Here is a 26,598-nt window from a genome sequence, read left to right as displayed (position 1 = left end):
TGATATTTTTTTGTCGTCCTCTAGGGTTGTCACTAGATATACACGTAACTATAAAAGTTGGGTTCTTCAAGCAAATCACCCATGACATAACCCGGTGCTACTAACCCCAGCCAGCTCGCCATTATTCGGGATCAAAAACACCCCATTTGGTAGCAAGGCACATAGCTCCAAACATTCGGTATTCAGCCAATCCTTGGGGAGGAAGTAGTGTCGCTGCACCTGATCGGGGGTGAAGTTCGAGCCGAGACTCCAAGAACATACCCAGTAGCTTTTGTCAAGAAACACAAGGCGTTGACGCGAGAGGATTCCAAGGGGAATTTCGATTTGTCGCTGTATTTCGGCCGGGATGATCATAGGCGTTTCAATCAACGGAGATACGGCTGGCAGGGTTGGTAATTGGGACAGAGAAGATGTTGGGAACAACAATGTGGCAGTTTCTCTGCGACCGTTGATCAAAAGGATAGTGTGGATAAGGAAGTGAGAGCCTGAGTGACTGTGGCAGATGCGCTGGATTTTGGTGTTTGCTTCATTATGCAGGTGGCCTTCAAAGGTGCCTGGAATGGCCTCTGGGTCCGGCTCCGAGAGTAATGGTGGTCTCTGTAGATCCATGACGGAAATTTCACAGAGATCATTCCATCTGTAGAGACGTATATGGCTGGAACTGAAAGACAATAATAATTTCGAATTTGTTGGATGATTAACCCACTTCGTGTCTCTTGATGTGATAGTGGGTGGCTCCCCGCTGGATTGAGTCGATATCACCGGTTGAACGGTGACTGAATACCCATTTTTGACAAGAACAATTGTCCCATTGCTATTTAGCAGGACTTGTTGAACTCCTTCGGGACTAACATTGATTGTCATCTCAAATGCTTCGTTAACAGTCCAGCCTCGATCGCCGCTGATATGGACTTCCTTCACGACGAGCCTCCCTGCCATCTCAACACTGGCTAGGAATCTTCCATCAGACGACCAATCTAAATGTGAAATTGGTAGCTCCAAAGCTGATCTCCAGAGCTCAGACGTCACATGGTTGCTATCTGAGGAGTCTATCACATTGACGACTCCAACTTCATTCCCAACAGCGTGATATCGTCCTCCGGATTGTGAGGCAATTGCGGTTATCTGCGCCCGTACTTCTGCAGAAGCTTCGGAAATACTAGCCGTTGGAATGCTAGCAGCCTCGCTCCCAAGGTCACTATCATCACCATTCTCATCCCCTGCAAGTAGTGCATTCGGCTCCCAAACATTGCACCATGGACCACGGAGGTCATATAATCGTTTGCCGTCTGGACTGAAGCAGATATCAGTGATCATATGATTGCAGGAGAGCTTGTAGATCAGGGTAAAATGATGAAAGTTGTACAGCTTGATCGTGCCCTGGCTGTCACCTATTGTAAAAAACTTGCCCTCGGGACTACATGCAAGAATCGATCCCTCGGCTTCTAATTCCTGTTGACTGTTCGTGTAAGGGTTCCATCTGAACACTTGACCTCCCATGTACAGACCGAGAATGTCTTGAGATTTTGGATGCCAGATCATCTGGTCCACAACGGTCCAGGAATTTCCTGCATATTTATGATTGCGCATACACCGTCCCAGAAGTGTCGCATTTTCCAGCGACCAGACACACAGAGGAGAGCTGCGATACGCGACAGCCACGCACGTCGCGTCAGAATTAAATGCCATGCGCCAAGGGATGTTGTGCACAGGTCTATCCAGAGCTATATCCCCTTTCAAAAGGCTGCTATGCAGAACCGACCAAGAGGGAACTTGATCCCTCAATCGGGCGACTCTAATGAGTCGATCCGCTGACCCGATGACAATTTGGGTGTCCCCGCCGGAGAATACTATGGCTAGGACTCTGCTGCTGATTGGGTTTGGGATTCGGTGCATGACTTCCCCCGAATTGACAGACCAAACCTTTGTTGTCCGGTAGCCGTACGTCACGAGAAGATGAGAGCTGCGACTGAAACTCATTGCAGAAACCTCCTCCGTATGTTTGAGCACATGCTTAATCTCAAAAGTCGTAGAGTTGTACAAAGTAATTAGTCCGCGGCCGGTTAGTACAGCAAAATGATCTCCGGCACAAATAATTATGAGGCCCTGGGGCGCGGGTTGAAGAGAGATTTTTGCTAGGCCATCATCCCACGTGGACTTCGACAGTCCCTTGACCGCTAGGGAGTGTGGACGGGGGGCAAATTGCTCGAATTGTCGGTATATCATCGAGATTTTTGGGCAGAATGGCGGAATTTGCTGGTATATAGAAGTAGGGCACTCGGTGAGATGTAGTCCAAATTTCCCAATGAGTTTGAGCAAGTCTGTAGCCCATGATTCCACCAAGTCGAGTTCCTGAAGCCGATGAACCATTGGGTGTGTCACAGCATTGCGACCTCGTTTCCGGCGGACGTAGATATTCATGCTCTTTGCGGAAGACACAAGAGCCCGCAATTTCCTTGCCTGAGCCAGTGCCACAATCCAGTCTAGAACGTGATTGCCCTTGAGAAATTTGGCCAAAAGGAGTAGTGGTGCATCTGAGTCAGGGGATACTTTATCCAGGTGATATGCCCACGATGTCATTGCATAGTGGAAGAATCCTCCTCTCGGGCTATCTTTCCGATCCCCGGGCCAAAGGTGCAGACCGCGAGGCTGGTGATGCTTCTCCTCCAAGACAGCCAGGCACTTGGTCAACAACTCCTCATGCCCTTCAGGTACATTGACTCCTAGTTCTGAGTCTGTTGTCACAATATGATCCCTCGCGGTCTGATGGACCATCACTAATCGGCCAGTGGCAGAGTCAACGATGACAAACTGCCCACAAACACGGTTGATGAGGAGACTCATCTCCACCATCGGCAAAAAGTCTGGCTCCAACGCTTGTGCCAACTCATTGAGGGCTAGCGGCCGCCGGGAGCATGTAGTCCACATTAGAATCCTCTGCCCCAGTTTCCGGTCGCGTGGTTTTGCGTTCGCAATGATTGTGCGCTCCATGCGTTGATATAGTTGCTCCATACCACCCGGGATGCCAGCCAACGTTTCGTCGAAATCCTCTGCTGTATTGCACACCGCCACCTCACGCATTGCAAGACTGGCCCATAGGAAATTACCATTCGCGCATTTCACCATTTTATCCACCAGCCGCGCTTTGAATTCAGGGGCGGCACGCAAGTATTCTACTTCCCGTTCGACATACAACCTTATGTCTTTTTTGGTACTCTCCAGTGGTAAATATGCGACTGAGAGCACAGTTGACAAGCGGTCAAATGTTGTGATGAGCCCTGATGTTTGCCGACTAACAAGGATCACCTTAATTCGCGTCAATGAATGCGACACACTCTGCATTAACTCTACCAGCTGCTGTGGGTTGTCGGACTCGTCCAGTGCATCGATAACGCAGTGGATCGTTGTAGAAAACCTCATTTTGAACAGCAGTTGAACAAATATTTTCTCCCATATAACCTTAGAATCCGTCTTTTCCAACGTCTTCGTAGCAAATGGCGTGTTTTTCAATGCGTGGCAAAATGCGGGCAGCTGTGTTGAAATCTGAAAAGCAATGCTCCGCAAGCAGGCACTCAGCGAGCGCTTGGACTCGTCACTAAACCGGAAGAAATAGTACACGCAAATAGACTCTTCTAAGAGCCTATGTGTAACAAAAGCCGATAAAACCGATTTCCCACTCGCTGGCAACGCGTGCAACCATAACATGGTCGGGGCATCCTCGGATTCATCCATCCAATGAAGGAAGGATGGATGAAAGGTAATCCAGTCGCAGGTGCCAGGAGTCCACCTCGAATGAAAAAATTCGAGATCATCATGAAAGGTCTCTGACACTGCTAGCAGAGTCTGCAGCTGTTCAAGCTGCGTTTTCCCCTGCTCTCCGAATAAAGATTTCCCTGTCAGATCCAGGTCAGTCCACATGTTTGATATCAGTAACTACAGAAATGAAAGTTGGACTCACCTGCCGAGCGAATAGATGAGACTAAGGTTTTCAAGGCATTCCTAACGCTAATGTAGTTAGAGTCCTGAGTGCTATCAAACTTGCAGACCGTATGGTGATCGGCAAGTAGCGCTTTTGAGATCTCCTTCGGATATCCAAGAGTAGCCGACTCCTTCTCGACCACCATCTACCGGCGAGTCAGTACGTATAGGTCACAGGCAGAGCCTCACATACCATTTTCTTTGGACCAATTGAAGTTTGTAGGGTCTCATAGAATGAAAGTATGTCCAGGTTTGGAGCGATATGACGGAATTGCTCGTTCAGAGCTGCTACAGTCTGTGACCCGACACTCAACTCCGATATGTATAATTTGGGACTATGGTTAAACACTGATACTGTCAGGATCTTGTTCAAGATATCGGCCAGATTGGATCCGCGATGGGGAGTCGCCAAAAACAATATCGCACTGATCGATGATACGATGTTAGAATATTGATCGTCGTTTTGGCCAAGAATATACGCCTGCTTAACGACAAGGCCCCCCATGGAATGAACAATGAAGATAATGGGTCTCTAGTAATGCGAGACGTGAACACCTCTTCATAAATAGAACAGGGAAGGGTCGGGGAGCTACCTGGCCCAGCTCAAGTTCTTCCAATCTTTTGCCCTTAGCAAACTTCATCGAATACAACAGATCTTTCGCAAAGTCTGTTATGCCTGTTATGGGAGCTGAGCCGGTGGAGGCCCAGCTTGCGTTGTAGCCAAAGGACAGGATTCTTGCCATTCGAATTCCTGGCTCGAGAGGAAGCCATTTCTCTGGCCAGAAGTACTGTAAATCTCGACCTCGCGCCCATGTAGCGCGGCTAGTACCTCCTAGACCATGAACAAAAATTATGTCAAGAGAAGGCGATGTTTCTGGTTCATGGACAACGGTCAAACCGAGAGGGTCGTTACGTCGATCGGTGGTCGCTGACGGATTCCGCGAGGGAAGTCCGAGTGTCGAGCTTGCTCGGGAAGCCCTGGCAGAAGATGGCTTTCGGTTCAGGTCCGTTGGGGTTTGTAATAAATCACCAAGTTCATTGGGGGACCACACTGTTTCAGAGGCAGGAGATGGAGGAAAGGGAGTCTCATTTAGGCCTTGTGTCGCTGTCTCGTCAGGTGAAGTCCGTTTCGAGTCTTTCCTGAAGGGAAACTATAATCAGATTGGAATCACATTAGCCAAAAATATCCTTGTTTTGCCTTCTCTTCACTTACCCATTTTTCCAAACGGTTGTTCGACATTTGTGGCAAAGTTCAAGCTATTGCATCTCTCTTTCCACTTGTCTTTGGCTTGGAAACAATTGGAGGGGAATGGATTTGGGGCTGTAGCTTTGGGAACCCAGGTCTCAGCTTGTAGCTCAACAAGTCTGCCCCCGTCTTCGTTCTATGACGACTTACGGTGACCGGAAGTCCGGGTAGGATCAAACAGTCCTTGCTTTTTTTTCCCCCGCACCAGCCTATGCACAACCTTGTTGTGGCGGCTTATTATGTACAAGGATGGGAGTTGTCACACGGCGGCATCGAATCCCCAGATTTCATCTCCTACGCGTGATATGCATTATAGACTAACTACGGACTACCCCTCACCGAGCGCCTTTTATATCATTATCATTGGTTCGAAAGATACTGTATCACTACGTGGCAGAGGATTGTCCACGAGTACATAGGATTCAAGCCGCTAGGGCGATCCGGGGGCCAGGGGCTCTGCTTCGCTTACCATTTTCTCGTATGGGTTGTATCACTAGGCCTTTTTGTGTGGCATTTTGTACTTAAAAGAGTCTATGTCCCTACTTCCGTTCTAAAACAATCCATCCTATAAGTATTACTATTATAATCAAGATGATAATAAGAAGTGAAACGATTGTTCCTGAATCGACCCCACCGATGTTTTCGGCGGGTGAAGTACCTTCAGTCACACCGGCTCAAAGGGGAGGCCAAGAGATTGAGGGCGATTTTCCATTAGATCAAATAGTAGTTGACCGTTAATCATCCTCCCACCCCCCATCTTCCAGAAATTAGAAGCGTGTTGAGCTAACTTTTCAATTATTTCAGAATTTCCCCCAGGCACCCAAGTCCACTCCTGTGATCACTATGGAACTTCGGCCTGGACGGGTACTGCCAGAATTATAACTACCCTCTCGAATGGAGAGCCAAAACTCTACTTTCTCAAGGTATGGGGAGGTTTACGGCAAAAACTGCAAACTGGCTGACGCATTCATCTGCAGTGTGCTCAAGAGGCCCAAGGAAAGACCTTGTTAGAGGCGGAGTTCAATTCTATGGTTGAACTATACAGAACAAGCCCTACGTTTGTCCCAGAGCCTTACGCATGGGGTAAACTCAGTGTGTCCCACCCTACCACGTATTACTTCTTGTGCGAATTCATCGATATGAGCGACAAGAATCCAGATCCCGTCCAGCTGGCCACCAAGCTCGTGCAGTTGCACAAAGCAAGCAATTCTCCTACTGGAATGTTTGGTTTCCACATCGATACGTGCCAGGGCAGTCTTCCTCAGCGGACGGCGTGGAACCCAAGCTGGGTGGACTTTTACATCCAGCTTGTCAGGGGGGCGATGGCACTCAACAAAGAAAAAAATGGCAACTGGGAGAACTTGGAGCAACTTGTCGATCGACTCATTACGCATGTAGTCCCTCAGGTACTAGGACCTTTGGAAGCCGACGGCCGGGTTATAAAGCCAACTTTGATCCACGGCAACCTGTGGGATGGAAATATTGGAACCAGCCTTGAAAATGGGGAGATTTACATTTTTGACGCAAGTGTTTACTATGCACATCACGAGATGGAAATCGCTATGTGGCGAGCAAGGTTCTGCAAAACCCTGAGTGCGAAAGTTTACCTCAATTCCTATCTCAGTCGAATGGGCGTCAGTAAGCCCGTCGAGCAATTTGAAGACCGCAACCGGATCTACAGTGTCTATATGACTCTACATGAATCAGCTTGCCATAATGGTTCGACCTTCCGGGACGAGTTAGTGTCATCTTTTCCCAATCACTCCTGAACCCTTACTAATTAAATGTCATGGCAGGTGTTATGAGAACCTCAACTACCTGATCAACAAATACGCTCCGCTTGACGAAAAATGTAGTTAAAGTGCTAGTTTCCAATACGTAAAATTTATTCATACATGTATGGATTGAAAAGATTGAAAACAATCTCGCATTTTTAGCGAGCCTCTACTTTTTTGAGTACTCTATGCCAATTTAATGTCAGATAATTCACTGAGTGCTCAAAAATCATTTCAATTGGAGTGAAATAACAAGGATGCTATGATTCTTGAAGCTTCAAATATTACGTACTAAGTCCCTCACTTGTAACGAAACAGTTCGAATTAACCACTCGAATATGACACGATCCCTGCTGCTATACCCAAAGTATCCATATTTCATCACTCAAGTGCCTAATATGCAGCCTTAAGCCTCCTCTACGCAGTCCACTTACATGTATTTAAAGGCAGCATTACTTCATCAGGGCGCAGACTTACCTAGTCATCTTTCAACCCAAATTTGTACGGGTTCTACCAGAACGTCGCTACCATATTCTCCTCTTGCGATAATTCATCATGGGCACTGAAGAAACCACATCAGAACATACTACTAAAAGTTCAACCGAAAATGCCCCTCAAAATGTGTATCCTTCTACTCCAACGGGCTTTCTCCAACATAACTCTGAAGTCTTGCTCCCGTCAAAAGAGGCGGACTCCGAGCCTCGACAGGAAGCATATTCCGTCTTCACCAAGCGAGAAAAACATATAGCGGTTTTTCTTATTACGTTCGCTGCGACCTTCTCTCCCTTGTCCTCGTTCATATTTTTCCCTGCAATAAACGCCCTTTCTGTGTCTCTCAACGTGTCAGTGGAAAAGATAAATCTCACTGTCACGTCCTACATGATAGTTGCCGGACTCGCGCCGGCGATTGTTGGTGATATGGCGGATATGACTGGTAGACGGAACGTTTACCTGCTGACTATGTTCATTTATGCTGTTGCCAATATAGGATTGGGGGTTCAAAATAGTTGGATAGCCCTTTTCTTGTTGAGAATGATGCAGAGTGCTGGTGGTGCTGGTATGTTTTGCCTTAAGCTACCTCCATCCCTTGACCTAGAACGGTCATTTATGTAAGTATATCAAGCTCGCTAACCAATAATAAGCAACCATTGCGATGGGGTATGGGGTGATATCTGACATTGCTTCGCCGTCCGAACGTGGAGGTTATGTTGGCATGGTGCTGTTAGGGTAAACACACATCCTCCCTCCTTCACCACAAATCATCTCAAATTGACACCATAACTCTTACTCTTATAGTCCCAATATTGCAACTGCAATTGGCCCAATCCTTGGAGGGGGTTTGAGTGAAGGTCCAGGATGGCGCTGGATATTCTGGGTTCCCGCTATAGCCTCGGGAATCTGTATCTTGCTCATCGCTCTTTTCTTACCTGAAACATCCCGTTCCATCGTCGGGAATGGTTCGCGAAATATTTCAGCTCTCTATCGCCCAATTTTCCGCTACGACAAGTCGAGAAAGTTCACCCTCCAGCCAGCCCTCAATGGAGAAGAGACGACCCGGCGGAATTTCCGGATTCCGAACCCTCTAGCAACTTTGAAAATCCTCGCATCCAGGGATAGTCTTCTTATCACTGCCATATACGGAATCTACTACATGAACTTTAGCTGCCTCCAAGGCTCCCTGTCAACCCTTTTTATCGACATCTACAAATTCTCAGAGCTTAAAGCAGGCTTAGTTTACCTACCCTTTGGTATCGGGTCATGTATTGGGGCATACTGCTCAGGTATCGTTTTCTTTTTCTATTTGACTGGAAGAGAATGTAACTTAACTACTATCCGGCTAGGAAAAATCATGAACCGTGACTACCGCCTCACAGCTCGTGCCCATAATATTGTAATAGACACCACTCATGGCGACGATCTTACTACGTTCCCCATCGAAAAAGCCCGGTTCAGGAGTATATGGTACTCTATCTGTGCCACAGGAATCTCCACCGCTGGATATGGATGGGCATTACAGTCCAGATCTGTGAGTGGTCTACCCAGGTTTGCAAATAATCAATCGCGCCTAATGCTCACGGACCCCTTATACACATAGCATATAGCTGTTCCGCTCGTTCTACAATTTATTATCGGGTTCGCCATAGCGATCACTTTCAACGCAAGTTTCCGTTATTTCATATATGTTGCCTCTCCTTAGAAGCCTCACTAAACTTGATTGTTCCAAACTAGTGTTGTGGTACTCTCCTAACAGACCTGAATCCCAAGTCCCCAGCTGCAGCACAGGCAGCAAATAATATCGTCCGTTGCTCGCTTGCGGGTGCAGGACTTGCTTTTCTACAGAGTTGCTTGGATGCAATGGGGCCAGGGTGGACGTTCACGTTATTTGGTGGATTATGCATGGCCTGTCTTGGCTTGGCGTGGTTGGAGTGGCGGTATGGGAAAAGTTGGAGGCGGCAATAGTTCAAGGATAGCATATGCTGACATTCTGAGACTTATGTCCCATGGATCTTGATTAATTCTGATCATAATATTCAACGCTAATCCCAGTTTATTCCTTTTATCTTTCCCAGCATGACCACAGAAGTCCGTCAATGGCTGTTCGAGGCTATCGACACCATGCAAGTCTACGGCTTCGTACCCCATAGGCACTCTTCTATACGGAGTAGTATCCCCTGTATATCCATGGATACTACAGAAAGCGCCGGGCCTAGACGGGGCTTTTCAATACAGCCTGCTGTATCTGTATTTTCGGGAGGAAATGGCGGTTCCTTTGCAAATAGTACACGTAATTTTTGAGCCTCAAAGCGGGTGCACCACATGCCCAGCAAATAGAAACGGGCTATAGCAATCAGCACCTGACTTAGGAAGTATTGTCGGTGTTTGCATCTACATCCAGGGAATATGTCTAGCTTAATTGATTCGATCAGATGTTGTCCCAGTTAATTCCATATATATGTAGGGGTAGAGAGACCAAAACCCCTTTTCAATACTACCTTTATAATTTCTTTTCTAGTATGTCTTGCTTTCCTTGCGAGTCTTACAATGTTTTGTGACATTCTTATACGATGCTATAAGTGTAACCACATAGATTCCGTTCTAGCCCGAGCCCTCAAGAAGAAACGCGAGGGGGGTGTATGCAGATGCCAAGATCTCCAGTATCCCATACAATGTCAGTGCAATCGTGACACGGAGTGATTATCGCCCATATCTCACCCCACAAAGCCTTATGTCGCATGAAACTACCCTGCAGGGTGCTCACCGTCACCTAGCACCAGCAAGCTAGTGAGCTAGTATTTGCGCAGCCACTCGAGAGTTGTTACTGTTAGATGTTTTTATTTAAATTTTCAGAATTTTTGGTTTTCAGTAATTTTATTCTTATATTTATCGTGTCCTTCTTACTTTAGATTATTTGATCAAGCAGTCTGTAGCTACTGCAGAATCATACTACGTGGAAATTGGCTATACAAATAAATATTTCGAAGTCAATGTATTCTATTTATTCCACTCAAACTAAAAAATCAAAACAATCGGATCACATGGCTAGAGAAAGTAAGCTGACGACATTCTCACATATTCTCGAGATTAAACCGCATGTACAGTTTGTGAATGTCGGCACCAATATGGACGGTAACAATTCTCGCAATTCGCTTTCTCCCTTGGCCCCAGGCACACAGAACAGATGCTGCAACGACTTTGCCTATTCCAATCCCCAGCAGAGCATTGAACTCAGGCGATGAGGGCTTCCAAGTCTGCTCTGTGCGGATGGATAACAAAGTCCGTCGCGGGATTTATACACCTTTCTAACACATGATAGGGTATTCTTTTCGTTGACATTGGACACGAATACAGTCCTCAAGCTATCTAGGGAGAAATCCATTTTGTAGGCTGCCTTGATGACTTCGGACATGTATGGATCATCGCTTCTCTTGGATCTAAAGATATCGTCAATAAAAATAACCCCCGGCCCAGTGCGCCCAATCCACCACACCGGTGGACCTTCGTCGCGCTGTGTAATGCTAATCTTCCAATAAGTCGAATTCACGTTGCCCATGTTAAGAGCAGTTAGTAGTCTTGCATCTAGGTGCACAGATGTTCGATCGACGAAGTAGTCCCGGTGTCTGGGCGTCAAAACGAATGTGGAAATAGGGTACGGGCAGCCCGCTGCACGGTAGTCTTCAATCCATGCCTGTAAGCTTCGTCCCTTCTTTTCCCACAGAGAGTAATTGTCGGTCATACTGATCTGTGATAGTGGTTAATGAGTTGGATAAGATGGAGTAATAGAGAAGACTTTGTAAAGGCGCTCACTGACTCGTAGATCTATTGTGATGTCTTTTCCACGGGATTTTAAGGGCGACCAGTGCTGGCTTTTATATATTCGAGACCTAGATGAGGTCGGGAGTTTACAGGAAGCTCGAACAAAGCAATCATCTAAAATAAAGACAATGAACCAAAAGAGAACAATGCGGCGAAAAGCAAAGGATTGAATGAAACAAAGAACGAGCCTTAAAGGCTCCGGTTAAAATAATTTTAATGCTTGCACGCTTTTAAAGTTAGATTGAAAGGAGAATAACTCGGCTCCACCGCAAGTTTACGAGCCGCATTTTACCATATGTATGGTCAAAAATGTATGGTCAAAAATGTATGGACATGCCTGGATCTACAAACAAGGTCCAGCAAATTTATAGGCCTGAGGCAGAAGTTCTGATAACAGATGTTATCAACCCCGCCTTGGGCTTACCTGGCAAAATTTACCTGCCAGGTCATGTCACTACTTGGACCTTCAGATCCATCACGGCCAGTAAGTAGCAGACTATAACATATCTTGTGAGGAATCTAACAGGATCTACTAGATTATAACCGGACACCAATTATCCACGTGCTGTTGACCTCTCGAATACACCTTCCGATAAGAGCGGATATTTTAACGGCTCAACCGTAAAATCCGCCTCGATTCGCCTACCTACCCGCGAAACGGCTTAACCCAATGACCTTGCCTCGTATCACAACAAGCCCCTCAAAGATATTTTGCAACTCAGTATAAAGGCTGAAAGAAATCGCAGGCCTGGCGTTTGATATCACCTGCCAAACGTATTTCTCTTTGGAACTCCTCAATTCTTCGAACATGTCAAGCTCTAGCTCGGAAGGAGCTCTATCACAACCACAAGCCTCCCCTTCTGTCGGCTTTCTCAATTTACCCATTGAAATTCGCCACGAGGTTTACAAATACGTACTTACCGTACCACATCCACTCTATCTTTTTGAAGACGACTCCCGGACAGGACGTCCAGTGAGAAGCTTTGCGCCGTCCGGAAAACCTTATCAATGGCCTCAATTTATATACACCAATCGACAGATATATGATGAAGCCAAGGTAATTTTATACGACACAAATTATCTCATTCTCGAGGAAGTGGAAACAAAGCACAGCAAGAGCAACCTTTTGAATTCCTTTTGGAACCGCATTGGACATGTGAATGCAGGTTTACTATCCCACTTATGCATCAACTTTCCGGCTACGGAGAAAATAGAAGGTCAGACGAGAGAAATCAGGCTTAGAGAAGATAGCTTGCAGGGTTTTCAGCTTCTCCAAAAAGAGTTTACACATCTGAAAACATTAGAAACTCTCGTTTATAGCCGAAATGCCCGCAGCCTGCTCCAGGGGAATTTCAACGACACTCAGCCTGCTCAAGGGGTGTTCTTGGAAATAGATGCGCAATTAAAAGGCATTGTCTCCCTGAACAAGTTCATTATTCGGGTTTGCAGTGGGTCTCCAGACCCTTGGGCAAGAGAATTTCTGCAACAGCTTGGATGGGTTGTCTTGGTCGGTGGTATATATATATAGCGGTACCCCGGCACGGTTGGAGTAGGGAACGAATGATGTTATCCATCTCACTGGACAACTGGTTGTTATTTTCAGGCCAGTCCAGTTCATCACCCATTGGCAACAGCTGTGTTGATGTATTTCTAGAAGGAATACCGTGATGGGCCGACGCAAGAGGAGGCTCATTATTCGGACAGGGGAAACAGGAGCATGCTATCAGTTATTGTCTATTTTTTTGTAGACTTTAGCGTAAAAGTGGAATGGAATGCAATTAGAGAGTTGTAAAAGATAGGAGCTAGGGGGGGGATTGTCTATTCAAATGACCACGCTCACATTGCCCATAAAACGTTACTCAACGGCTAGAGACTAATTTATGAATCATTAGTTATAAAGGAAAGCCACGTCTACTTTGCATCCTTCCTCGTAGTAATTTTTGATCTTTCAAAGTGTACTCGACATTATCACAATAACACATTCCATACATATTCAGGAGAACCGTTATATAGCATTTTGGTGCATCTACTTAGATTGTCTATGAACAGTGTCCTTAAATCTCTAAGACAAAACGCCTGTTTCATATGAAACAAATATATTGGTAGAAACTTAATAAATATATAAACAACAACACAAATATATACGCCAAATCCATAGCTGCGAGCTATCTCAACAGAATGCTACGAGATAGAGAGCCATGAAATGGTTTCCAAAAAAAAGTAAAACACAAAGAACAGATTTATCCAAAAAAAGAATGGGATCAAATAGCTTCCACACACTGATTGCTCTCGTGAGGCTTGAAGGCTACTTCAGTAGAATGTGAGCCAGAGTTTAAAGCTCCAAAGCGACTATTGAAACGCTTCTCAGCCAATTCGCGAAGAGACACTTCCGTCATAGAGCCAAAAGACTGCGCCGAATTGACTTCGGGCGGCACTTTCTTCATCTCAAAGAGATTCGCCAAGATTGCCAACATATTCCCCTTATTCCCAGCACGTATATCTTTCAAATCCACTTGGCTCTCGCTATCACAGATCAGAGCCGGAAGTGTGTCGATCTTTCCAATACATATCAAGAGGCAGCACATGTCTAGATCACAGATCTGCACAGCTGCCTCCAAAGCATTACGCTGGTCATTCCAAAAATGAACGTTCGATTCGAGGTCGCAATATAAGAGGAGAGTCCTTGCCGACTCATACCGGTCTTTTGCAGGTGCAGAACTCAGGATTATGCGCACCAGGGCTGTGTCGCCTTTATCATCTTTCTGGTGGATTCCTTCCTGAAAGCGAGGGATCAAAAGGCGGAAGATCTCTGGGTTGCAGATTTTTGATGCTAAGTGCAGAACGTTTTCGCCACTGGAGCTTCGGTATCGAAGATGGGCTTCAATGTCATTCTCACCCAACAAGTATTCTACCACATCGACATTGTTTCCCAATACAGCCTCTCCAATCGACTGTTGTGTTGGTTTGACAATTCGTGACCATCGATCAAATCGAGACTCACGCAGCAATTCACTCCTTAGCTCTGGGCTGTGCTGAGCGTTGGTCATCAACCGCTGGACTATAGGCATACAGCCTGCGCTAGCAGAAATACACAACAGTTCATTTCCCCATTGTTCCTGGACCAATTGGTCTGACATATCATTAACGAGATCAAATAAAAGATCCCACTCATAGCTGGTGAGAATACGGTTGCACCACGATTTGATGATCAATCGGAAAAAGTCAAGATTTCGCAGTTGATGGCCAAGTCGCTCACTGAAGAAAATCATCTCTAGCCTTGACATGTCGTACCCCCACCGGAGAATCTCACGAGCAGCTCCCATAGCTGGCTGTGGAAAAAAGTTGACATTGTCGAAGGATGAGTTTTCAAGCATATCACGTAGCATAGCCACTGAGCCATAGAGTGAAGTGATGCTGAGAGGATCATATAGGCTGCTGTCAAATTCAAATCTGGGCGTCAACGCGCAACCTGGGCGGCAGTTTTGCTCAATCCAATTGGCAAGTCGAGTCGATCTCGCTTGGCATAACTTCTCTATAGTCTCTAGACTTGGAAGATGCTCGACCGTAATGGCCCCGAAGTGGTCGACCCAATGACATGAGGCGTAGACAAAGAACTCTCCAAAGCCGCGATCAGTGGGATCAAAATGGATCATATCCTTTTCCCAGACTTCCCATGTGCAATATAGATCGTACTCGGCTGCCCCTTCATTATTATCGAATATGTCGGATTCTTGGGGCAGTTCTGCGATTGCCACAAGCTCCTCGGAGAACAGAGTTGTCCTGCCAATATTTTCCAGAAGAAGATATCTGGTGCAAATATCAAACATGAATGCTTGCAGACTTCCAGAGTGTTGGTCAAGGATAATTTGATCAGATTCTTTTGAGATTAGACCATGTGGGCATGGCTGATTCGAGACCAAATTCTTCAGTACAAACTCCTTCACCGACTGGTGCACGAGTCGAACCTGATACTTCTTTATGTCGTCAAAATCAACGTGAGCAATGAACGGATGAATTAGTCTCATGATTCTCTGATGATCCACCAGCTTGGCAAGAGCATCCGTGGTAGTAACATGTCGAGCCGTACCCAATGCAACGGCCCACGCGAGCTCTAGTATGCTCAAAGGTCTGGAAGTGATAGCGAGAAGCTTGAGAGCTGTACTTGCAAGATTTAGATTTTCGGGATCATTTGAAGAGCAGCGGGAAAGTAGTGTGTTGTAAAGTTCCAATAGCTGTTCGGGGAGTGACATTTCTTCCAGAAAAGTTTTCATCGGATCGAATGCCATAATTCTGCGGGTTTCAATCAGTTCAATGGTCATCCTCGTCCATATGGCGCTTCCTTTTGCCAGACGAGTCAGCCGTTCTATGACAAGTGACTTGACATCCGGTGATAGATCGAACAACTTTCTTTCGACTGCTTTCTCGACAATAATGCCGTCTCGGTGAGTATCAGCTATCATTTCGACCTTAGCCGTATCGTGAAGCTGTTCCAATATCTCGCCCTGCGCGCGGGAAGATAGTAGGACTTTCAGCCCCGAGACCTTCTGTGATATTTCTTTCAATGTTATCAGAAGACTACTTCGAGATTCTCTATTGCACTCGTCCAGACCATCAATTACGATGGAGACTGGGCGGTCAATTGCTTCGAGCACTTTGTGTAGAAACTCTCCTAGTTTTGTGACATTTGTTGCCGGGTCAAAGTCTCCAGAAGTCTGAGCCTCCTTGTACCACTCGACAAATGGCTTCTTCAGACCTGTGAGCTGTGCAAGGAGTGATAAGATGAGAGCCGACAATATGAAGGTAGTCTTCCCTGACCCGTCATCCCGGCAGTAGTAATAGCAGACTTTAGGTTGAGGTATTTGGTGTTTGCCTCTTCGTACTAGCTCGTCTGCAAGAAATGCCATAGCAAAACTTTTTCCACTGCCCATATCACCGAAAACAACCAATTGCTGTGAGTCGGAAGCGCGATACCAGTTGATGAAATTGGGATGCTTCAGTAGGAATTCACAAGCTTTATCAGCTCGGTGTTCACTCAAGTATCGATGGTAATAATTTTGACGACTCATCCTGTCACCACCAAGCCATCTGGAAACTTGGTCGGGTAAGAATGCGTATGACAGATTGGAATGTATGAAGACTTACGTTCGCGATCATAGAGCATACGTTCAATATCGCTCTGAATATCGCACGTCGCTTTACTTATGATCCTCGTGAGGTTATGTGAACATTCCAAGAAGTCTTGCACAATGGCTGGAAGGCGGTCGTTTTCCAAAACCATCTTGATTATCATTCTTGCTCCATTCTTAGCCAGTATCTCAAGTGCGGCATTGTAAAACTCCAGCATCTTTTGATACACCAATACGAGGGCCTGCAAAATATTAGAAAGGTTGGTTTTGAGAGAGAAACTCCGTGCAAGTTACTTTGTGAATGTCTTTCCTCTCCACTTTCTGCCCGAGAGTGTCACAATCATCGATGTAGGCAATCTGCCTCAGCATCTCCACAATTTGTTTTGCAAAGTCTAAATCAGCAGTTGTAAAGCTGATAGCAATCTGCCAACATATATATTAGTACGTCCGATGTAAGGGTCTCCTTCTGAAATTGGTTGGTTTGATGGCTTCATGAACACAACTTACCGCAGTCACGCTTCTAACCACACCAAAAGCCACACTTGTAGCCGGTTCCAGATTTGTCAGTGGACTTGACAGATCCAACGCTAGCTTGAATCCCTCGAGGGATATTTTGTGAGCTCGCAAATAATTCAAACCCCGCAAAAAGGCAGAGTCGTGAGCTTTCTCTTCTCCAGTATCTTCAAGTTCTTTGAATAGTTGCATGACATTCTTTCCCTTCAAAGCAGAGAGGTCCATTTCTTTCCCAAAACTTTCAACTGCCTCGCGGTACGCTGCGCTCCAAAGGTCTGCAGAAACAATACTGCTGCCAGTATCATTATCTGAAGTCAATGGATTTGTAGGTTTCTGTTCAATACTGTTCCAATTGACGGTGCTCTGGTGGGTTGGGCTTTGAGCTTCGCCATTCCTACTAATCGTCGGCTCTTTGGAGGCCTCACTCTCTTGTATGAGAGGCAATGAGCTTGTAGTAGATGCTTCATGTTTGTAAATTGAAATAGCGGGTCTGCTTCCTGAATTAAAACCGCTCGATTGCTTAATGATATCTCAAACTCACTTGGTTGCAAGCCTCGGGTTTGCTTGGATATGTTGCGGAAGGTCAACCTTTGGAGATTTTCGAAATGTAGAGCGAAAGCGATCTAATTTTCGATGTAACCCATGCCGGAAACCTTTGCCTTTTGTTTTAGGTTCTGTCATAGTGGTGATAGACTTTGAACTTTCTCCACGCCCAAGCGTTGGAATAAGTAGTCTACGGCTATCTAAGCTCATTTTTAAAGCCTTGGGATATTTTAGGATATTTTAGGCGCCTGCCAGGCGCAGGGGATGGGCTGCCATTAATTACCCCGCTTTGGGCTTGTTACTAGCAAAATTTACCGCTGAACAAGTCATGTCTTTTTTACTAAATTTAGAAATACATCCGGGTTAATGGCACGCGTAAGGTATAATTATCTAACTATACCAAATCTTATTGTAGGCGAGCTTACCATATAACGTAAAACCAACATACCTATACAATGTAGATAGTAATTGTTGCTATTCCTCTTAGGGGCAAGCTTGAAATAGGCTAGGATTGCGGCTGAAATATACTATTACTGGCTATCAGATAATGAGAGTAAATGCGTAAACAGTGTATATTATACAGAATAATGAACATACTTTACCCGTAACATAATTGATACAAACACTGGGCTGAGAGATGTGGCCGATCATAATCTCTTTTCATATTGACTGGCGGCTGTGTGCATATGCCAAGAGACCCGGTGTTTCGGGCCGGACCGTGCGACCCAATTATATACTGTGTGGATATATCAACCTCCATACCTAGGTATGTCCAGAAATACTCTGTACTTTGTACGCAGGTAGTCGGAAGGGTCCGTGCAAACTCGCACAGCTTGGAGTAGCTAGGGATTTACAACTTGTACCTAGAGCACTAGCGTTTCCTTCTCACCCGAGCGTCACCTATGCAAGTACTAGCTACGTACGGAGTACTCCATACGAAGATATTTTAGCCATGCGTTTGGCACTACTATGCATATTCTCTATGCGCCTCGACGCTATTAGGATTTTGCAATGTAAGAATGACAATGTTATCTACCTAACGATGATAAGTGCGGGTGATCTAGGTAAGAAACCTTGGGAAATAAATGACTCGGCTCAGCTTGCTTCCTTCAACCTACCAATCATGCCCTGTATGCCAAGCCCTCCAGCCCGCGGCTCCAGTGTTATCTAGGGCTATGGCATCAGCTGGACAACATCAATTTATATTATTATACAAATCCATTCTGCAAGTTGTGTATTCTAATCACATGATACACTTTACAGACCTATATATTTGTAAATCTAACACATCCTCCTATTTTGAATCTAGGTTTTAGATCTACAGCTTTCATTTTCGATCTATTGACTCGACAAATTGCACATGCATATCGTGAGTCATATACATAGTAGCCCGCCAATCTGAATACATATGCAACAGCCTGCAAACTCGAATTGGCAGATATGATATGTGATAATGTTTAGCAACTGTTATGATCAACTATGATCAAGTATACTACTCCGTATAGTTATTGTACAGAATAACTCATAGATTGTTACCAATCATGGGTGGGTCTTCGGAGTTGCCCTAGTGGGCCGAGTGGGTTTGCCACACGCTAGTACATTTTCAAGGTTGGATTCCAGGGTTTTCATACGAGTGACTCAACCGCATCGCACACGAGCACTTCCTAAGAGAGCCGTATCGAAACCAGAGATCAACATGGCAACAGAGGAGGAATTCATAACCGTGAAGGCATTGTTGCCCACAGTCCCGCTTCCCGCAAATAGCGAGCGGCCAGCAATAACAACGGACCGCTTGCTCGTCCGTGCCCTTCAACCAACCGACTTAGAAGCCTTGCACGTCTTGCGCACACAAGAAAATGTCATGAAGTGGACCAGTGCTGGGTGCATCGACGAAAGCATTGAGGTGACTAAATCCAAACTGGATCCTTTCCTACCACCAAACGATCTTATCACCGCCAACAGCGCCATCTGTCTGAAGGAAACAGGCGAGCTTATCGGTATTGGTGGCTGCCATCTTTATCCTGGAGATCATGGGTGGCCTGAAGTTGGATACATACTTCGGATGGACGCTTGGGGGAAAGGTCTCGCGACGGAGTTCTTGAATGCATGGTTGCAGTTTTGGACAGAGCTACCTCGAACAGAGAGAGAGGTCAGAGTGCAAAAGGAAATGGTCATCGGAGAAGGTGTGGTGGATGAGCACCTTATTGCTATCACGGAAGCAGGCAATAGTGGAAGTCAGAAGGTACTATCGAAATGTGGGTTTGAGCGATTCCGCGAGTTTGTCGAGGTGCACAATGACAAGACCGTGGATCTTATTGCTTTCCGCTTTATTCCAAAGCGATAGATCTCGTGAGATCTTGCGATATGCGATACTGTTATACCATCTCTGCATATGAATAACCCATCTTTTGTCGAGGATTCTCGGGATTTCCCCTCCTTCTAAACAGGTCCATTCGGTCTCCGGCTTGAAAGATTCATTTGTAAATTATATTCTGTACCTAAACGATGAAAACGCGTGGAAAATTACATACATACATATATCAAGAACAATTTGGAGGCCGAGACCTTCAGATCATATCATCGCAGGTGCCTACGTGCAAAAGAACGGAAAGCGGAGGAAATGCCGTCTCAAGCCATCTACCATCTCAATACATATGCAATCCATCAACCCCGGCCCCACCTCCGTTCAAGCTGCCTCCCTAACGTTGCGTATCTTTGAGAGGGGAACTGGCACGTGAGCGGACCGTCCCCGTCATATCCCGTTATAGATCACTACCACCGAGAGCATAAATGGAGACTATCCCATGAGTTCATTAATCTCGTAGGAACTTCACTCGGAATTCAAAAAAATATTGTTCTGCAAGAAAAATGGAACATTTTGACGTTGCAGTTGTTGGACTTGGAGTACTTGGAAGCGCAGCTGCGTACCAAGCCGCTCTAAGAGGCAAGAAAGTGGTCGCATTCGAGCAATTCGAGCTGGGCCATGTGAACGGAGCCTCCCATGATACATCACGAATTGTCAGAACAGCAAATGCATCACCTCAATACGTCTCCCTGGCCAAATCCGCCTACAAGGACTGGGCCGAGCTGGAAAAGGCTACGGATCAAAAGTTGTTAACGATCACTGGTGGTGTTATGTTTTTCCCTAAAGGCGCAAACCCTCCACGTATCGACTATACGACAAGTCTCGACGCCAAAAATGTGCCATATGAGGTTTTGGATTCCAAAGAAGTCAACAAGCGTTGGCCCCAATTCAACATCGCGGACACGGTCGAAACGGTATATACAGCTGACACGGGCATTGCTCATGCGGCCAAGACCGTCCTAGCTATGCAAAGTCTAGCAAGGACAAATGGTGCAATTTTGAAGGAGCACACACGAGTGGACAGGGTGACACCGAAGAAATCAGGCACGGGTGTTGTGATCGAAACATCCAAGGGACAGTTCCACGCAGCCAAAGTCATCCTCGCCACGGATGCATGGACCAACAAGCTCCTTGCTCCCCTCGATGTACACATTCCATTAACAGTGATGCAGGAGCAAGTGACATACTTCAAGCCGACGGACGAACAAGCCTGGGAGCCCAGCCGTTTCCCCGTGTGGATCTGGGGCGGCGATCTCTGTTTCTATGGGTTTCCAACGTTTGGTGAGCCTACTATCAAGGCTGCCCGAGATACTTCGAACAATTTCATGACGCCTGAACAACGTACCTATGTACACTCGCCGGAATTACTGGAGCAGCTTTGTTCGTTTTTGGGCAATTTCATGCCTGACAAGGGGCGTCAACCGCTCCGCACTATCACTTGTCAATACTCTATCACTCCGGATCGACAGTTCATTATCAGCCCATTAGAAAAGCATCAAGAAATCATTGTTGGTCTGGGGGCTGCCCATGCGTTCAAATTTGCACCGGCTTTTGGCCGTGCTCTTGCGGAGTTGGCTATTGATGGAGAGAGTACGGAGGATCTTTCGAAGTTTGGGATTCCAAAGCATGTTACGTCTACTAGCAAACTCTGAGATAGTTGTGATGTTTATGATACTTCAAGTTCAAACCTGAGACTAACTTTCAGAGATCATCATCCAGAAAATCGCCATCGTTAGAATAATTGGCATACTTAGCATATGCACACGAGCATAGTAATTCCAAAGGATCCATTACGTGTGTTTCCCCCATTTGCATCGGCGTGATTGCCCCAATAGCTCTTTGTTCCAGCAGATCTATAGTACTATCCCTTTCTCTTCCCCTCTTCCTCCTCCTTCTCTTTCCTCTTGCTATCTCCCATGCCCTTTATATCATATTCTTGCCTCTATATTCCAAGGTTATCCAAGTCCCCTTTTAATTATCGCTGACACACCAAGAGGTATTTTTCGATCAGAATTTCAATGAATCCCTACGGGCGAAGGACCATGTCATCCATGAAATCCTGGATTGCCTCACAAATTGTCCAGTTCTTGTTCATTCAAGTGAGGAGTGGGATAACAACTATATAACCTTGAGGTTCATGCACACGCTTACTATTTCCCAGTAACATTGACTCCTTTTCCCTTGCTTCAAAACAACAACCAAAGCAGCATGGCAGGTAAGTTTGAGGGCTCTTACAACTAGGGCATACATAGCTGGCAATACTCTCCCAACATGCAAGCAACCACTAACTCACTTCATAGGCCTCGACCAATCCACCAGGTCCCGCTATAGATAACACAAAAATACCTACCTCAAACGAGCTACGCGAGCACGACGCTCAGCCCATATAAGCAGCTTAGCCAGACGACAAAGCCATAAAATGGTGCACCCTTTTTAAGACCTGATATACATACCACCATGGCAATAACAGCACGTCCGATTGTTGCGGTGGCATCTTGTCTCCAATCCATCGTCTGTATGGATGCATCTATACATAAATGAAATGAGCGGATCCTCATCATTTCATCATCCATCATATTTCGGGAGTTACGAAACTTGTCATGCCCACTGTTGCCATATGCAAATCTCATCGGCGTGAGCCTTTGGAACAGAAACTCCTTCGATACGACCCTTCGCCCTTCGGCCATAGCTCAGAAGGGACACTCTGCAGACATAATGGTTGGTGCTATGAAGGTGTTGATCACATTTACATATTGCAGCTAGCTTACCGCCTGAAGCTATTACCTGTTACTAAAACGCTGTTGTTTGAAAGCATAGCTTGCCCAGCACTTACTCCACAACTTCAATGCACTTTGGCCTTGCTATTCACTTTGAAGTCTTGCTTCTTGTAGACTGCTCTCGATAGATGCAGCTACAGCGCTAATAAATCCTTAGAAAGGGTATGTGATCTTCAGCATGATATGACTACATAGGTATATATAGTTGGTGCCGACTACTATCTCAAAGCTAGGCGGGGCTTTCCTGGCTTTGAATGCCTTTGGGCGTATAGCTACAAGCTTTTTAGTGTGCTGCTTAGCTTCCTGTTAAGGTTGCAGGGTCAGCAATGCAATGCCTTTGCTGTATAATTTGCCGAGGGGATGTAAAGATGTGGTTGGGCATCGTTGCAGGTGTTGTTATCGCTTAAAGGCAGGATTATCTTTGAGCCGACTACATACCGAAGATCACCAGAAGCCTAATTTCTGGAGAGGCTGTTACTTATGCATTGTCCCTTATTACAAGATAAGATGGAACCAAGTAAAAAAGAACTAAAATTGACTCAAAGTTGTTAATACATATTTTAACACCAAGACCTGGAATCATCTATACAGTACAGAGTCCCGTCGTTTCAATGCAATCGACCGGATACCAAAAATAAAAGTAAAATGCAATCAGAAGGCAGAAGACACAATATATATCCCCCTACTTCTTCTGCCCTTCACCACCAGGAGCCATACCCGTAAACGGATCAAGACGCAGCTCCTGAGCTGTGATAGGAGTGTAAGAAGTCCGACCTTCCTGTGCCATTTTCAACCGACGAATCTGACCCGCCTCACCAGCGCGACCAAGAATTCCCGCAATAAGACAAGTAGCCCGCAGACTATCATCGTTCGAGGGAATCGGGTAGGTAACACGCGTAGGATCGGCATCGGTATCAATAACACCGATAGTAGGAACATTGTTCAGTCCACACTCATGCAGCAAAACAACATTCTCAAGCGGGTTAAGACAAACGACCAAATCGGGCTTGAGCGACGGGCGATCAGCAAGATCGGGCTTGAAGTTGGGCAATTCCTCGTCCAGCGCGTTGACAACCTTCGTCTCGCAGTGGCCGAGAATCTGCTCGCCGTTCGTCAGAGAGCCCGGAATCCACCGCTCGAAGATGTGGTAGCCCTTTGCCAGCGACGCCGCCTTGACAACGGCCCGCTTCTGGCCCTTGCGTGTACCGGCGAAGAGGATGAGCCCACCACGTGCGGCGACTTCCTCAACGACTTTTGCGGCGCGGCGGAGGTGTGCGGCTGTTACGTCCAGCGAGATGATGTGCACTCCCTCGCGGATACCGAAGATGTAGCGCGAGTTCTGTGGGTTCCAGCGTGAGGTCGAGTGGCCCAGGTGGGTTCCTGCTGCGAGCAGCATTTCCAGGGAGATCTGGGATGGCTTGGGGGGGTTGCGGATGACATCTTCGGGGTCGTAGGAGGATTTCACGGTTGTGCCGAGTTTTTTGAAACTGCTTCCTAAGGAAAGAAAGGCAAGATGGAGTTAGCTGGTGTTCGATCTCCGAGAAGGAATTCGCGGCTCACTTTGCGGCCCGTTTGATGTGAGTTCTTGTTGTGCGGGTGTATTGGCCTCATACTGCGCCTGTACCATCTCAAGGAGCGGGTTTTCTGGGCGAGAAATCTCATCTCTGATAGGCGTCTGCAAAGTTTCGACTGGGGTTTCGGGCAATGTCGATTGGAAGCGACTCGAAACCGGGGCTCGTCGGCTCAGAGCAAGGAGCTGGCGGCCTGGGTGTTGTTAGCAGGGGCATTGAATATAACAGCAGCAATTGGACCACACTCACTCTGGCGCATACAAAGCTTCCGTATAATCATTTTGGGAATGCTAAATTGCAGATGTGTCTGGCAAGGAGGTTACTAAGGACTTGCCCGCTCGAACTTTTGTCGGGCTTGGCGGTTGGTGCCTGAGGCCTTACGCTATTCCCCTTGGGGTGGTGTTTTGGCCTCTCCGCTTGCCTCACTACTTCTCGCAGACGGCAGTGTCTATAACCATTATGATTTATGACTTACTATTTGATTTACTGTTTTCTACAAAAAAACGCCTTCGGCAAGGTAATCACGTTGCAATTCTGAAAATTATGATCAGATCACACAAAGGTGATTTCCGATATCAACGCAGTTCTGTCATGGTACAAGGCCCTCGAGGGCGAAGAAAAAAAAAGCCATGAAAAATAAAATGCGATCTGGCGGGAGAAAAAAAAATGCATGCCGGCCCGTCAGGATAATAAGAGCAAAGAAAGAAATTCATGAAAACCGTGTCATCAGGCAGAAAACGCAATGGGGAAGTTCATCGGAAACCCTCTATTTCTTGAAGTAGCCACCGAGCTGATCCATCATGGAAGGGCTGCTGCCATTGTTGGAAGGAGGGCCGCCGTAGGGACCGTTGGGAGAGGGGCCACCGTACTGAGGAGGGGACTGGCTGTTGCTCTTGCGGTGCTTCTTGACGGCGTCTTCGGCGATGCTACCAATGATAGCTCCACCGATTGTTCCTAGGAAACCGTGGTTGACCTTGTGGCCAGCGAAGCCACCGGCAGCACCGCCGGCGAGGGCACCGGCAAGACCACGCTCGCCCTCCTGGGCTTCACCGGGGGCACCCTGCTGCTCATAGCCGCTATAGTTTGTTAGTACATGATGCACGGAAGTGAAGGGTGATGGAAGTACATACCTCTGGCGGTTCTGATCGTGCTGGCCGTATCCTTGCTGTTGGTGTTGCTGGCCGGCGTAGTAGTCAGAGGACCCACCCTGCTGCTGGCCATAGCCCTGCTGCTGGTGTTGCTGGCCGGCGTAGTAGTCAGAGGAACCACCCTGCTGTTGGCCGTAGCCCTGCTGGCCATAGCCCTGTTGGTGCTGGCCATATTGCTGTTGCTGGTCATAACCCTGCTGGCCGTAACCTTGTTGGCCACCGTAGCCTTGCTGCTGGCCGTAACCTTGCTGGCCATAACCCTGCTGGCCGTGGCCCTGGTTGTACTGATCGTAGCCGGACATGATGTAAATTGAATTGGGTTTGAGGAAGATGGAATATGAAAGGTAGAGAGTAGTGGTAAGTGATGAAGAGAAGTGAAGTGAGGGGCCAACCTTTTATAAGAGATGACTCCAAGTACACGGAGTAACCGCAGGGCTGACGGTAACCCCACATGGCAAGCGAAAACTTACAGAACGAGGGGCGCAGCGTAAAGCCGCCTTTCAGCCTTGGGACATGCATAATTTATTTTATTTTTACCGTATTTTTACTGGTTCGAACTAGAAATCGAATTCGCCAGAACGTCCATCGATGCACTCAGCCTGATTAAGTTGATTACGCCGCCACACTTCCGCGCAACATGGTACTATATTCAACTGTGGCTATGCCAGGATGACCCAAGCTGACCCAAGCCTCCCGAGGTTCGGTTTATACATTACCAGATCTGGTTCCCAATAGATTACACGGATCCCTCGGCTTCCACTGATCTTCCAGAATCTCTTTCTCCGCTGCTGCGTAATGTATCTTGGCAATTTCTGTATTGGGGCGTTTTATTCGGCTGCCTACGCTAAGCCCCTTTTTTCATTTATCTCCGAACACGGATTTGGAGTTTGCTGTCGAAGGTGGCACCCGATATCCTCCTATTGATGTCACAAGTCTTGATCTACTTTGTAAGAACCTGAAGCCAAGGTTATATAACTGTAAGTACGCCGTAGTCTCACCTATAATACTACATATATATCGACGGTGTCCACATTAGCCCATATATCATTCATTCAGCCTCTCAATCCAATGCATGTCTTCCAAAACAAGTCAGATTGCATTGGAATCATAATGATGACATGTCCAAGTGACCTTCAACATGATGGCGAATCGGGAGGCAACAATGTACAACGTAGACTGTTTGTATAAAATTTGACTTCGGGGATGGTTAACAATATATATCTTGAAAAGCATGCGATCGAA

The 26,598-nt window shown here is 46.5% G+C and overlaps 9 protein-coding genes across 9 annotated transcripts; 4 read left to right on the top strand and 5 right to left on the bottom strand.

Annotated features, from left to right (window-relative positions):
* Nucleotides 1-75: 75 nt before the first annotated feature.
* N7479_007333 (uncharacterized protein) lies at nucleotides 76-5,218 on the bottom strand (the record flags this gene model as incomplete). Its single annotated transcript, XM_057255027.1, has 5 exons — nucleotides 76-3,893; nucleotides 3,959-4,124; nucleotides 4,172-4,510; nucleotides 4,572-5,129; nucleotides 5,192-5,218. 5 exons carry the CDS (start codon nucleotides 5,216-5,218, stop codon nucleotides 76-78), a joined length of 4,908 nt encoding a protein of 1,635 aa, XP_057108889.1.
* An 849-nt stretch (nucleotides 5,219-6,067) lies between these two features.
* Nucleotides 6,068-7,084, top strand: N7479_007332 (Fructosamine/Ketosamine-3-kinase; the record flags this gene model as incomplete). Its single annotated transcript, XM_057255026.1, has 3 exons — nucleotides 6,068-6,088; nucleotides 6,202-6,962; nucleotides 7,021-7,084. The coding sequence occupies 3 exons, from the start codon at nucleotides 6,068-6,070 to the stop codon at nucleotides 7,082-7,084; spliced, it is 846 nt and encodes a 281-aa protein (XP_057108888.1).
* A 470-nt stretch (nucleotides 7,085-7,554) lies between these two features.
* Nucleotides 7,555-9,196, top strand: N7479_007331 (Major facilitator superfamily domain general substrate transporter; the record flags this gene model as incomplete). The annotated part of the gene is made up of 4 exons (XM_057255025.1): nucleotides 7,555-8,056; nucleotides 8,142-8,226; nucleotides 8,296-9,025; nucleotides 9,095-9,196. The coding sequence occupies 4 exons, from the start codon at nucleotides 7,555-7,557 to the stop codon at nucleotides 9,194-9,196; spliced, it is 1,419 nt and encodes a 472-aa protein (XP_057108887.1).
* Nucleotides 9,197-10,565: 1,369 nt separating this feature from the next.
* Nucleotides 10,566-11,233, bottom strand: N7479_007330 (uncharacterized protein; the record flags this gene model as incomplete). Its single annotated transcript, XM_057255024.1, has 2 exons — nucleotides 10,566-10,748; nucleotides 10,805-11,233. 2 exons carry the CDS (start codon nucleotides 11,231-11,233, stop codon nucleotides 10,566-10,568), a joined length of 612 nt encoding a protein of 203 aa, XP_057108886.1.
* Nucleotides 11,234-13,574: 2,341 nt separating this feature from the next.
* N7479_007329 (uncharacterized protein) lies at nucleotides 13,575-16,379 on the bottom strand (the record flags this gene model as incomplete). The annotated part of the gene is made up of 1 exon (XM_057255023.1): nucleotides 13,575-16,379. One exon carries the CDS (start codon nucleotides 16,377-16,379, stop codon nucleotides 13,575-13,577), a length of 2,805 nt encoding a protein of 934 aa, XP_057108885.1.
* Nucleotides 16,380-19,191: 2,812 nt separating this feature from the next.
* Nucleotides 19,192-19,839, top strand: N7479_007328 (GNAT family N-acetyltransferase; the record flags this gene model as incomplete). The annotated part of the gene is made up of 1 exon (XM_057255022.1): nucleotides 19,192-19,839. The coding sequence occupies one exon, from the start codon at nucleotides 19,192-19,194 to the stop codon at nucleotides 19,837-19,839; it is 648 nt and encodes a 215-aa protein (XP_057108884.1).
* Nucleotides 19,840-20,363: 524 nt separating this feature from the next.
* On the top strand, nucleotides 20,364-21,512 carry N7479_007327 (putative sarcosine oxidase; the record flags this gene model as incomplete). The annotated part of the gene is made up of 1 exon (XM_057255021.1): nucleotides 20,364-21,512. The coding sequence occupies one exon, from the start codon at nucleotides 20,364-20,366 to the stop codon at nucleotides 21,510-21,512; it is 1,149 nt and encodes a 382-aa protein (XP_057108883.1).
* Nucleotides 21,513-23,319: 1,807 nt separating this feature from the next.
* On the bottom strand, nucleotides 23,320-24,488 carry N7479_007326 (mitochondrial 37S ribosomal protein uS2m; the record flags this gene model as incomplete). Its single annotated transcript, XM_057255020.1, has 3 exons — nucleotides 23,320-24,131; nucleotides 24,198-24,401; nucleotides 24,458-24,488. The coding sequence occupies 3 exons, from the start codon at nucleotides 24,486-24,488 to the stop codon at nucleotides 23,320-23,322; spliced, it is 1,047 nt and encodes a 348-aa protein (XP_057108882.1).
* A 486-nt stretch (nucleotides 24,489-24,974) lies between these two features.
* Nucleotides 24,975-25,658, bottom strand: hel10 (putative high expression lethality protein Hel10; the record flags this gene model as incomplete). The annotated part of the gene is made up of 2 exons (XM_057255019.1): nucleotides 24,975-25,284; nucleotides 25,339-25,658. The coding sequence occupies 2 exons, from the start codon at nucleotides 25,656-25,658 to the stop codon at nucleotides 24,975-24,977; spliced, it is 630 nt and encodes a 209-aa protein (XP_057108881.1).
* Between the last annotated feature and the right edge of the window lie 940 nt (nucleotides 25,659-26,598).

This window comes from Penicillium vulpinum (genome assembly GCF_028829585.1).
Source record: "Penicillium vulpinum strain IBT 29486 chromosome Unknown utg000003l_segment0_segment0, whole genome shotgun sequence".
Classification (NCBI taxonomy): Eukaryota; Fungi; Ascomycota; class Eurotiomycetes; order Eurotiales; family Aspergillaceae; genus Penicillium; species Penicillium vulpinum.
The sequence above is the reverse complement of the archived record's forward strand: the minus strand, read 5'-3'. Positions and strand labels throughout refer to the sequence as shown.